Below are 13712 nucleotides of genomic sequence, written 5' to 3'. Positions count from 1 at the left end.
TCTGGGGGGATTCACTAACAATGTGTTTCAATGAGATGTCTGTCTTGATTTTGTATTGAATTCCCTAAAGGAATTCTGCACATAAGAATGCAAAACAAAAAAGAAAAAGAAAGAATAAAAATCCCCTATACTGACTGCATGAACTTAATTCACAACAAATAAATTATATAATATTTATATAATTAAATAATAATAATAATAATAATAATAATAATAATAATAATAATAATAATAATAATAATAATAATAATAATAATAATAATAACAATAATAATAATAATAATAATAATAATAATAATAATAATAATAATAATAATAATAATAATAATATACTATATACACTATATTGGCAAAAGTTTTGGGACACCTGCATTTACATGCACATGGATTTTAATGATACCTCATTCTTAATACTAGGTTTAATATGGAGTTAGACACCCTTTGCAGATATAACAGCTTCAACTCTTCTGGGCTTTTAACTTTCCTCCACACCAAACTCGGTCATCTATGTCTTTATGGACCTTGCTTTGTGCACTGGTGTGCAGTCATGTTGGGACAGGAAGGGGCCATCCCCAAACTGTTCCCATAAAGTTGGGAGCATAAAAAAAAATGTATACTGAAACGAAAAATGAAATATTGTCCAAAATGTCTTGGTATGCTGAAGCATTAAGAGTTAATTTAAATGGAACTAAGGAGCCATGGCCAACCCCCAAAAAACAATCCTGCACCACAATCCCCCCTCCACCAGACTTTAAACTTGGCACATTGCAGTCAGGCAAGTACCGTTCTCCTGGCAATCGCCAAACCCAGACTTGTCCATCAGATTGCCAGACAGAGAAGTCTGATTCGTCACTCCAGAGAACACGTCTCCACTGCTCTAGAGTCCAGTGGCAGCGTGCTTTATACCACTGCATCCATGAAGCTCTCTAAAACCAACAGGAAAAGCTCTATAATATCAATGTAAAGCTGCTTTGAAGCAATCTGCATTGTAAAAAGTGCCGTATAAATGAAGGTGACTTGATTTAATACAAAGTTATTGACTCTGCAGAAGGTTGGAGATTACTGTGCACTGTGCGCCTCAGCATTCTCTGACCCCACTCTGTGATTTTACGTGGCCTACCACTTTCTGGCTTCCAGAGTTGCTATTGTTCCCAATTTCCTCCACTTTGTTATGCTGCGTTAACAACAGATGCAAATTTGCATCATGGGGGGGGGGGGGGGGGGGGGGGGGGGTTCTGCCAGGCAGTCAGCAGAAGGACTAGCCGAGTTAAGGCTGCTCTCACCGGGGTTGATGAGAGCTGAGCTCCGGTGATTGCCTGGGTCTCACACCTCCAAAAAAACACCAGATCAAATTTTCAAATAGGAGCTATCTTAATAAATAAATCACATATTTGAGCTTTAAACAACTACATTCTCGCCTGAAAACTATTAAAACTACATTTTGTGACACAATAACAGTAGTATATATATATATATATATATATATATATATATACACAGTCTTGTTCAAAATAATAGCAGTACAATGTGACTAACCAGAATAATCAAGGTTTTTAGTATATTTTTTATTGCTACGTGGCAAACAAGTTACCAGTAGGTTCAGTAGATTGTCAGAAAACAAACAAGACCCAGCATTCATGATATGCACGCTTTTAAGGCTGTGCAATTGGGCAATTAGTTGAAAGGGGTGTGTTCAAAAAAATAGCAGTGTCTACCTTTGACTGTACAAACTCAAAACTATTTTGTACAAACAAATTTTTTTTTCTTCTGGGATTTAGCAATCCTGTGAATCACTAAACTAATATTTAGTTGTATGACAACAGTTTTTTAAAACTGCTTGACATCTGTGTGGCATGGAGTCAACCAACTTGTGGCACCTCTCAGCTGTTATTCCACTCCATAAATCTTTAACAACATTCCACAATTCATTCACATTTCTTGGTTTTGCTTCAGAAACAGCATTTTTGATATCACCCCACAAGTTCTCAATTGGATTAAGGTCTGGAGATTGGGCTGGCCACTCCATAACATTAATTTTGTTGGTTTGGAACCAAGACTTTGCCCGTTTACTAGTGTGTTTTGGGTCATTGTCTCGTTGAAACAACCGTTTCAAGGGCATGTCCTCTTCAGCATAGGGCAACATGACCTCTTCAAGTATTTTAACATATGCAAACTGATCCATGATCCCTGGTATGCGATAAATAGGCCCAACACCATAGTAGGAGAAACATGCCCATATCATGATGCTTGCACCTCCATGCTTCACTGTCTTCACTGTGTACTGTGGCTTGAATTCAGAGTTTGGGGGTCGTCTCACAAACTGCCTGTGGCCCTTGGACCCAAAAAGAACAATTTTACTCTCATCAGTCCACAAAATGTTCCTCCATTTCTCTTTAGGCCAGTTGATGTGTTCTTTGGCAAATTGTAACCTCTTCTGCAAATGTCTTTTTTTTAAAAGAGGGACTTTGCGGGGGATTCTTGTAAATAGATTAGCTTCACACAGACGTCTTCTAACTGTCACAGTACTTACAGGTAACTCCAGACTGTCTTTGATCATCCTGGAGGTGATCATTGGCTGAGCCTTTGCCATTCTGGTTATTCTTCTATCCATTTTGATGGTTGTCTTCCATTTTCTTCCACGTCTCTCTGGTTTTGCTCTCCATTTTAAGGCATTGGAGATCATTTTAGCTGAACAGCCTATCATTTTTTTGCACCTCTTTATAGGTTTTCCCCTCTAATCAACTTTTTAATCAAAGTACGCTGTTCTTCTGAACAATGTCTTGAACGACCCATTTTCCTCAGCTTTCAAATGCATGTTCAACAAGTGTTGGCTTCATCCTTAAATAGGGGCCACCTGATTCACACCTGTTTCTTCACAAAATTGATGACCTCAGTGATTGAATGCCACACTGCTATTTTTTTGAACACACCCCTTTCAACTAATTCAACTAATTGACCAATTGCACAGCCTTAAGAGCGTGTATATCATGAATGCTGGGTCTCGTTTGTTTTCTGAGAATCTACTGAACCTACTGGTAACTTGTTTGCCACGTAGCAATATTAAAATATACGAAAAACCTTGATTATTCTGGTTAGTCACATTGTACTGCTATTATTTTGAACAAGACTGTATATATATATATATATATATATATATATATATATATATATATATATATATATATATATATATATATATATATATATTACAGTTGTAAACGAAATATATTATGTATGTTACTAAATTGGTCTACAGCCACAGAGCTATCGAATCAGGAAAGCGGGCAGCGAGCCTTCAGTTGAGGATGCTGCCATCAGCTTCAGATAATGATTCTAAAAAAAGTTCCTTGAATTCAACCCACTTTATTATCCTTGATGCATTATTTTACATGTGCATAAGCAATGTTTACTGTATTTCACTTGTTTCTACTTATTCCCCTGTGTTTTGATACAGAGATACTGTACTTTTTCAGAAGATGTGTAATAGCGCCCATTACCTTACAGTGAAAACATGGATTCATGGAAAATTTCAAAAATAGCAGGGAAGCTTTGTGTAATAAAGGATGAAACAATTCCGTCAGTAGCGGGGAAAGAGTTAATAGCTTCATGAAGGCTGTAAAAGCACCAGGCACGGACTGTTTTGAATAAGGCAAAACCTATAACAAGTCTTATTTGCATAAAAATGAGAGCAATTTCTGCTAAAAATAATGACAGTAACAATTTAAATATTCATGATGCAGGACTTTACCTGGCACATATTGTGCTGCAGTGAATGCATGTAAATAAGATGCATGTTTACTTAAACAACACATGCCAAGGTGACGCAACCAGCGGTGCGCTATACCTGCTCAAGCTCGGGTTCACAGACATTTCCTGAGAACTAAAAAAAAAGCTGCTTTTGACTGGCATGAACATCTGCTCCTGTGGCAGCTCTTTCAATTGCATGACCACAGGTTGTGTTTTTACTTCACACCAGTACAGGAAACACGTTTCATCCCCTTTTTTCCTGCAAACAAACCCCCTTTTACCACAAAGCCTCACTGCATGCTACTACATTACAGCAGAAGCATCAATCAAACACCACATGACAGTCCTGCTCATTTTCCACTATCAGCATCCTCCAGCAGATATCTACAGCAACACTTCCCCTTATAGGAGAGCAGCTCTCTCATCTCGCCCTGCATGCATGTGTCAATGCAGCATGGCAGGGATCAGGCCTGGGGTCCGTGCCCTTCTGCAGAGCGAGGGACCCTGCTGTGCCCGGCTCCTTCCTGCTGACTGTGGCATTAGAGGTTCAAGCAGCAGGAGGTCTAGCACTGCTGCCCCACCTCTGTTCCTTCCCAGATCAGAGCAATGGATTATGACATGAAAATAATTCAAGGAGATTTCTAGATTTAGATTTCCCCCAAAATCCCTCTAAGATCAGGTTTGGGTGCAAAAAACAAAAGAGCAGAAGATTTTCTAAGTGAAAACACACCTTAGATTAGAGGCTGCTCTGCGTTGTCTTACTGTGAACTCTTGTATACAAATGCATTTTTTTTTCCACCACCGAAACAACTTTTGTTTTCAAAACGATTTCATTTAGTTTTCATCACAGAATTTGCATTATCCAATCAATTACAAATAGATAAAATCAATCTTGTTTAAAGAGGAGTTAAATCTTGTTATACTCCAAAACATTACATGAAAAAATAAGATTTTCACCTGCATTTAATTGATCAAACATACAGTAAAAAAATAGTATTGTGAAAAGTCATTACAGTGTGTTACAATAAAAATGTGAGTGACATTGAAGAGTTACGATGCTGAAAATGCAGCTGTCATCACAGGAATAAATTACTGAAACAAATTACTTAAAACAACATAGTTTTCATATTTCACAATTTTACTGTTTAACTAGATTTTTATCATATAAATTCAGTTAGCAGAGTAAGAGACTTTTCAAAAATATCCATGATTCCAGATTTTTGTCCAGTAATGTATGTTATATTGTGTGAGAAAAATGGGCTGTGAATGTTTTCAAGTTGACATTAAAGTAAAATATTGTATGCTAATTACCACATAAAACAATGCAACTTTCAAAAGAGTGTTTACAGTACATGCATTATTAGTGTAAAGTGTCAGTGCTGTGAATAAGGGTTTAAAAATGCAACTATCCAAAATATGAAAGAGCATTTAAATGCAACAAAAACTACCATCTCTAATATTTTACAATGAAATGAAGACAAAATGAAGGGGCTTGCGATGTAACTACCTGTAAAGTGCTGATTGCATGTAAAAACTCTTTCCACTAAGAGAAAATTAAAGTTGAAGTCATGTATTTTATTTTTTATTTTTATGATAAAAAAATCTGCACCTTAAAAAGTCCAAACAGGCTACATGCATAGGCCACAGTAATCCAAAAAAGAAAAGAAAAGAAAAAAAAAGACTAAGACTCTTACAAAATAAATAAGACCGAAAGGTGGAAACACTGTACCCCTTTCAAAAAGAACAGTCCTATTGAAACGCAACAACAAAAGACGGATCAAAACAGATTTCCGTTACTGACTGAGTATAATAAATGAAGAGAATTTTAAAGCCCCACAGTCTGTGATGAACTGCATGGATCGTTCGGTGTGATAATCTCAGCACAGCTTTTTTAAAGTACACACAGGTGAAATTTACCCACTGGCTTAAAGCTCCGTAATAAGAGGCGCAGGTGCGCTGACGGCCGCTGTTGATGCTTGCTTTGGCAGCTCTGTGACAGCGCTGTGGCTCTATTCCAGACGCTCCGCTCAACAGCGCTGGCGTGGAGGCTCAGACATACAACATCAGGACGGCTTTCTATCCAGCATGCTGCTTCTATATCTGTGCACTGCATTACTGCATTATTATAAAACCGTTCCAATGCTAAGAATTCACTATATAAAATGCAAAACAGCTCAGGAGGTACTGTATATCACAGGAGAGCACACAAAGACAAACTACTAAGTGTAGTTTACAAGACAGGACTTGCTCTTCTAGTTACATTTGCTAAAATAATATTATGCTTTTTTACATTTTCAACTTTCTTTAGTGTGTAATGTTGCCGTCTGACCATGACAAAGTTTCAAAGCACAATGTCACTCCAAAGGGAGTTATTCTCTATATCAGTAAACCGGCTACAATAAACATATGCAAAAAAGGCGAGGCCTGGTTGGTAGTGTGTTAAATTCGTGGTTCATAGTAAGGGGCATTAGGCTAGAAATTTAGACGCACCCTAGCGGCAGAAAATCTAATCTGCTGCGAGTGTCTCAATACACTTCTGAGCTGTAAAAGCCAAACTCTGGTCGGGCCAATTACATCATGCATAGAGTCAGTGGGCGGGGCTTCACATAATAACGGCTGAGTTGTGCTTGCGTGTTGCCTACTAGTAAACACTGGAACTGATGAACGGCGGTCTTTGGAATCAGCTTTGACCGTGACTCTGGAAGACTTGGAGTTAAGCTTTTCTCTTTGAAAAGAACACAGAACGGCACTGAAGTCATTCTTAAAAAGGAAAGATGCGTTCTGAGTTTTGCCAACCGGATACAGCGAAAGTTTAATCTGTCAACTACCTCTACTTCACCTTTGTTGCTCTGGTTGGTTGTAGCGCTATCCAATTGCGTGCACGCCATGCAGAGGGAGTTTGAAAGACAACCGTTTATCCCGCCCCTCGGATTCAGCCGTCAATGGTGAGTTTCCAGACCAAACATCTTGATGTGGGTCTGGCTTGTCAGGCTAAAGGGGCATGACATATCTGAAATATGCTCAAAGTGATTGACCTATAATAACACACTGATCCAGCTGACCAATCAGAGCACATAGCTCTTTTTCAGATGGAGAGGGGCTCCACAGAGATAAGGGGCCTTATTTTAACAATCTAAGAACATGGTCTAAAGCACACTGCGGATTCAAAGCTGTGTTGTCGCGACAAAACAGTGATCTAGCTATTCGCAATGCATACGCTTTACTGATTGCACCACTGAGAACGTTGAACTATGGCCGTTTTTTTAAAATCTTGTTTGGCAAAGCCAGGCATTGTTAGGCGGAGCGAGGAGCCAAAAAAGGATACGCCATTTGCACTTAGTGTGAATAAAGGGAATGCATGTGACTGCGATTTTGCCCTACTGAGTGGTAAAAAGACTGAGAGGCAGCATTGGTTTACTGCGTGAATGCAGTGAAAACACAGAAAACCTGGCCTGGCACTAGAGGTGGGGTAGGGGAGGCTTGTCCACAAACCCCATGGACATCGCTGTTCCGAATTTGATAATAGCATGTAATATTCTCACTCAAACCACTACCACCCGCTCCTGCTTTTGCTTTTAGAGAGAGAAGCTGCACATAACTGCTTGTCTAGGATCTGTTATCATCATAATCCTCTGTAAGAATTCATAATAATAGCATATTATTAGCGAAAAGGAGCTAGCAAAAGATCCACTGTGCATCTGTATTTGCACTTCGGTGAGTAATGTAGCCAATCACAGACATGTTTGTAGATTTCTACAACGCAGTTGGCCAATCAGGTGTTGAATTTGAAATCCACTCACCGCTCGAGTGTTTGTCCAGGTGCTGAGTACAGTTAACAAGCACGTCAATTCTCTGTAAGTGCAGATATTGTGAAAATAAGATTGCATACCAGCTTCACTGAGGAACTGTGAGATTGCGTTTATTGGATGAGTGAAAGGGATAAAACTTTTGTTTTACATTCTTGACAAGCAGCCACACACACGCTTCAATACACTGACCCATCCGCATATACATGCAGGATTCACTCGAAAAATGTGATGAATGACAGTTATAAATATTATAAATGTCGAAATCAGGCTCATAAAAATGTCAGGGAAAACACGATTCCTGGCTGCATGTCAATATCCATGAATCACTGAATCTTTGGACAGTTGTAAGGACCACTATATCAAGCTCAACCTTTAGTTTAAACTGATAATCGTTTGCTCTACTCGCGTTTTCCTTTATTAACTCCAGTCACGCAGCAGCTCTTCTGCCACCCAGCCCCGGCTGAGGGGGCGTGTTCCGGCGGGACAGTGATGTCGGTGCATACCCTCTATAGACACTCCATTAAAAATATGTGGAAAATAATGTTGTTGTTTTTTTAACATTGAAGAATGAAAACATTATAAAAAATAGGTCCTCTTTAAACAAATTACATGCATCATTGAACTTTTAGGGTTAATGTTTTACAAAAGCTGCTCATCGACCCTAACAACAAAAGTATTAAATGTCATTATATAGCTATAATTCAAAAGGCATTCCAGGATGCGTTCTGTTTATTGTTTTTACCATGATTAAAATGGGTTAATGGATAAAAATGTCATGCCTATCAACACTTTAATGCATGGCTGCAAGTTTCTTCTTGTTTTTGTTTAATTAATAAAGCTCATTTAATAAAAAGTTTAATAAAAACTAGTGATCTGACTGACTACACACCATTCTCTCTGAACTGCATGTAGCGTTCACGGGTAAGGAGTGCATATGCATATGCGCAGAATGCATCATAACGAGCTCTGAGATGCTGGATAAAAATGTGCCTCATAAATGTACGTAAATAAGTAAAGGTGACAAAATAATATAATAAATCATTATTGAAGGGAAAAGACACTATAGGCACAACATATTGCTTTTATTCATATCTATATTCTGAATGTTTTTACAGAGTGGTTTGTTCATAAATCCTTTACCTGATTAATATTTTACTCCTAAAACATGGCATTTTCTGTTGACAGTATTTTCATATTTATGAACGGATAAATATAGATTTAATCCCCATCTGTAAAAACACAACCAAACGAAATAAAACGTTTTTTTTACCCTGCAGTGTCTAGTCTTAAAAAAGATTTTTGTGTATATTTCTGTATTTTTATGCTTATTAGAGTATCGCATTTTTAGCTCACTCCATTTATAGGGAATTGCTGTTTATGTAGGGCCAACTTGGCCACTTTTGAGGTTCCATCTCAGTCATGATGCCTTCGAAGACAGCTGCTTATGCAGGCTGTAGACGGTAAAGCACTGCAGTGTAGAACAGCCCTAGTGCGTCACACGCTAATCTTAGAAACTATAAGAAACTATGAACCATGCTGAACAATGTACCGGCAGAAAGTCGCGGGCGAGTTCTGGGCGTCTGCATCTCTTGGCGGGCGTGTGGCAGCATGTGGTAGCGCTTGGCTTCATTCACCAGGTCCCTGCAGGCCTCTGAAGATTTGATCAGCTCCTCGTTGTCCACCACATTCAGCAGGTAGCTGGGATGAATGAATGGAAGCCGCACCACTGCCAACAGCTCAGACACATGCTGGGTATAGGACAGAGAGAAACACAAGACAGAAAGAAATAAATTAATGAGAAGTGAGAACAGAGAAAGAAAGAGATAATCTGAGTTAGCTTTGTGCTAAACACAACTTTAATTGTGGTAAAATCACTGTTACGGAATGCCTCATGCCAAGACGCATTGCTTTATTATTTTCAATGACTGACAAAAATCTCTCTGGATAATTAAGAATGTAAAAAAAAAAGTAGAAAAAAAAAGATCACACAAAAAATTGTAATGATGCCTCTGAGTTTACAAATTAGCTTGCTAGAAAAATAAAAAAATAAAGTCTTCCAAGGGGCGCTGTGTGAGGATGCCCATTATAACCAAAGAGGTAAAAATGAGATACCGAACCTCTGCTAACAGCATAAACAGCACAAACATCAAAACAAGTTCAGAGCTGGAAGTTAAACATGTTATTTTATGATTTTCAGATGATTTACCTTCAACACAAACACTGCCAGAAATCACGCAAATTATTTAAAAGGATAGTTCACCCAAAAATGTAAATTCTGTTATTAATTACTATGTTCCAAACCTGTAGACCTTCGTTCATCTTCGAATTATAAATTAATATTTTCGATGAAATCTGAGTGCCCTCTGACCACTACATATACAGCAATTTATTTAACACTTTCAAGGCCCAAGAAGGTAGTAAAACATTTTTAAAATCGTCCATGTGACTTCAGTGGTTCAACCTTAATTTTTTAAAGTGACGAGAACACTTTTTGTGCACAAAAACAAACAAAAATAACAACTTTATACAACTATTTAGTCTTGCTTGTGTCAGTCTCCTACACAGTTTACACAACAGTGCAGTGCCTTTGAGTTCTACAGCAGCCAATGCTATATAGATTACTGTGTGTGATGATGACGTGGGAATTGCACTGTATTTACTATTAGCAGTGTGACTGACACAAACGTTAATAAACTGTTGAATAAAATTGTTGTTTGTGTTTGTTTTTTTGTAACAAAGTTACAAAGGTATTCTTAGTGCTTCATAAAATTAAGGTTGAACCACTGGAGTCACATGGACTATTTTAACAATTACTGATATGCCCACATTTTAACTATATGATAATTGAAATGAGCTGGATGACATGATTTTCTCCAGAATGGCTGTACAGCCGAATCAAATTATGTTGCATTATTTTCCTGTTAACCCTCTGGGGTTCTTCATTTATGGGTCACACTCAGGACCTTCGGGTCTAAAAGGACCCGGAGGTCGGGAATAAAAGAAAAAAAAAATTGAGTAAAATCAATGAAATATATTTTTGTTCAATAATATTTTTTCTTTTCTTTTTTGGTGTTTTGAGATAATTTTATGATTTATAAATAATATTTATGCAATAATTATGACCCATTTTTTCCCATTGAATATAATAGAATTTTATTTTATTTTTTTTTTCCTTTTTTTATTAAAGCTGTATTTCATTTTAGAGTCAAGCCTAGGCCTCATGAAAGCATTTTTTTTATTTGATTGGTGCCATCTGGTGGACACAGTGAGCATTTTTATCACGCAATAGCACATTTTTACCACTAGAGTGCATTACAGAACCTGTGTGTGTGTGTGTGTGTGTGTGTGTGTGTGAGTTTTTGTTTGTCTGTTTTGCACTCTTGATGTTTTAGAGATTCACCCCTTCACTGTTGAGTCCTTTTTTTCTGCATCCTGGCTGATTTGTAGATTATATGCACAAAAAACTCTGTATTTTCATATTTTTGCCAATTTCCCATTCATTTCCTATGGGGGTCTTTTTTGACCCGAAGGCCCCGAGTGTGACTATTTTTTTTACGACCACTTAGACTTTTCCAATCCTGTCCCCAATTTTTTTTTCTGTCCATATACCAAGTACCAATACCCTCACCAAGTTTCGTACCATTCAGATGAAGCTACGATTTTTAACATTTCTTTCAAAAAAAAATTCGGGTCAGAAATGACCGAAGAACCCCAGAGGGTTAACACTGAAGGTGCTTTGAAACAATCTGCATTGCAAACAGCGTTATATACATAAAGGTGACTTGACTTTTTGACTTTTTACTGCCTGTCTGGGCCTTGAATGTGTTAATTAAATTGCTGTCTATGGATGGGACAGAAAGCTCTTGAATTTCATTAAAAAAATATATATATATTTTAATTTCTGTTCTGAATATAGGGTCAGTAATGACAGATTTTTTTTTTTTTTTTTTTTTTTGTGAGTGAACAAACCCTTTAAAGAAAAAGAAGGTTAATTACAGCATGTTTTATAATGAAAATTAAACAGACATTGGCATATTAAAAATCGTTAAAGTAATTTTAAGTGTTCATTAAAAATGTATTTAAAGGAGAATTTTTATTTGAAATTGCATGTTGTTTAATTAAATTCAAATGTAATTATAAAATGTTAAATGTATTTAGAATGTATTTAGAATTAGAATTACAATGTAAACCATATTAAAACTAAATTACTTAATACATTCAGATTAAAATATTAAAATAAATTGAAATAAATGAATAGTCAAGTCAACTTTATTTATATAGCGCATTCACAATGACGATTGCTTCAAAGCAGCTTCACAGTGTTAAACAGGAAAATATTGCTTTTTAAATGTTAAAAAATATATGATTCGGATGTACAGTCGCTCTGGAGAAAACGGTGATGTTAGCAGCTCATTTCAATTTATCATATAGCGACAATGTGGGCAGATCAGTATATAGTTGATACAGTTAATGTAGTAATTAATTTTATTTTGATATTTAGTTGAAAACTTAGATCACAATAAAATTAATGTAGTAATTAATTTTATTTTTATATTTAGTTGAAAACTTAGATCAAAAGTGTAGTGTCTCTAACTGAGCAAGCAAAGCTATATATAATATATTTAGAAAAAAAAAATACAAATACATACAAATAAAAAATTTACTATGTGAATAAATTCAAAATTACAGTATAAATACATTATTGTATTTAAAATATAGAATAATATATGGTCACACTGGATAATGATGGATGGATGGATGGACGGACGGACGGACGGACGGACGGATAGATAACACCATGGTCAAAGTGTTATCAGAGCTGTTATCAGAATTTATTTATTTGATAAAAGACAACTTGAACAGCTTGACGTAAAGGAAACCTTTCCAAACACTCCTTTTTCAGGACAATCAACATTGGGTTGCCATGGTGAACAATCCCAGCGTGGCATCACTCCTTGTCCACTATATCTCCAGCGAGATTGTAAACACAAAAAGACATGGTCAACAGCTGGTGAGACTCTCTATTGCTTTCTAACCGGCAATCGATTTCAAAGGGAGGCAAACTAAGGAATTCGTTTTGAACAAAATGCATTTGCATGCAAGAACGTGCTGTATTTCCAAAGGCCTATAAGAGAAAGGAAAAAAGGTCAAAGATTTACTGGTGACACTGGTGGCATTTTACTAAAGTCCCTGGTGAGACTGGAAAAATCTGCACCATCACATTCAGATAGTTTATCAATCTGGCATTTCAGGTAGAAGCTCAAAACCATTTGTGGTGTGAGAACGGATCAAATAAATGAAAAAAAGGTTTCTGAAAAAGGCATTTCCAGCAATCTACAGCCAGCATGGCCACTGGAGAAATCCCTTGGGATTACAACCATTCCCTCCACTGCTCAGGCAATCAAGACTTATCGACTGAATGATCTAGGAATCCAAATGCAGCTCCGCTCACCATTCGGCTGAGCATATCTGCAATAATGTCATGCCATGAGGGAGCCAGACTACGGCACGCTGAATACCAGATTAAGACACGGAGGATCCGTGCAGCACAAAATGCAGCTTTCTTGAGCAGAAAGACGTTTGAGCAGCTGTCCGGCTGAACGATGCTTATTCATATTAAAATAGAAATGCAAGGTCAAAAAACATGAAGCAAAACTGAACAAATTTGTGCATTAGCATTAGCTTTTTCACTTTACTTCAAACACATTTACATTTAATAATTTAGCAGAGTACAATGTGATTGGTAAAAAGATACATAGAACTATTGTTCCTGGTACCCCCTACAGCATTGGTCTGGTTTCACACTCAACTTGATTCAATCAAACCCTGTTCAATCTTACGTCATCATAAATGTGCATGACACATTATAGAATACAGAACGTGGATTAATATACTGTATTGTGTTTATTATTTTGGTGCTATTTTATGCAGCTGAGTACATTTTCACATCCGTTTAAATTAGCCATTTCACCCATGGTGCCCAAACGCTGGTCTCAAAACATGGTATTTTCAGGCTCATTGTTGGCACGTTTCTATTTTGAGGAACTGAAAACGACTGTGCTATTGTCCAACAAAAACCTGGTCTAAAATCAATAGTGCAACAGAATTTGATTCAGCTGTACAACCGCTCTGGAGAAAACAATGATGTCATCTAGC

At 37.0% G+C, this 13712-nt stretch overlaps 1 protein-coding gene across 1 annotated transcript in view; it reads right to left on the bottom strand.

Moving 5' to 3' along the window:
• LOC137091524 (kelch-like protein 29) overlaps positions 1 to 13712 on the bottom strand; it is a 269564-nt gene that overhangs the window by 73335 nt on the left and 182517 nt on the right. Inside the window, exon 9 of the mRNA XM_067456031.1 lies at positions 9106 to 9304. Coding sequence (XP_067312132.1) covers positions 9106 to 9304 — 199 coding nt within the window. The remainder of the gene's footprint in view (positions 1 to 9105; positions 9305 to 13712) is intronic.

Source organism: Pseudorasbora parva, chromosome 10 (genome assembly GCF_024679245.1).
Source record: "Pseudorasbora parva isolate DD20220531a chromosome 10, ASM2467924v1, whole genome shotgun sequence".
Taxonomy (NCBI): Eukaryota; Metazoa; Chordata; class Actinopteri; order Cypriniformes; family Gobionidae; genus Pseudorasbora; species Pseudorasbora parva.
This window is presented reverse-complemented; position numbering and strand designations above follow the sequence as displayed.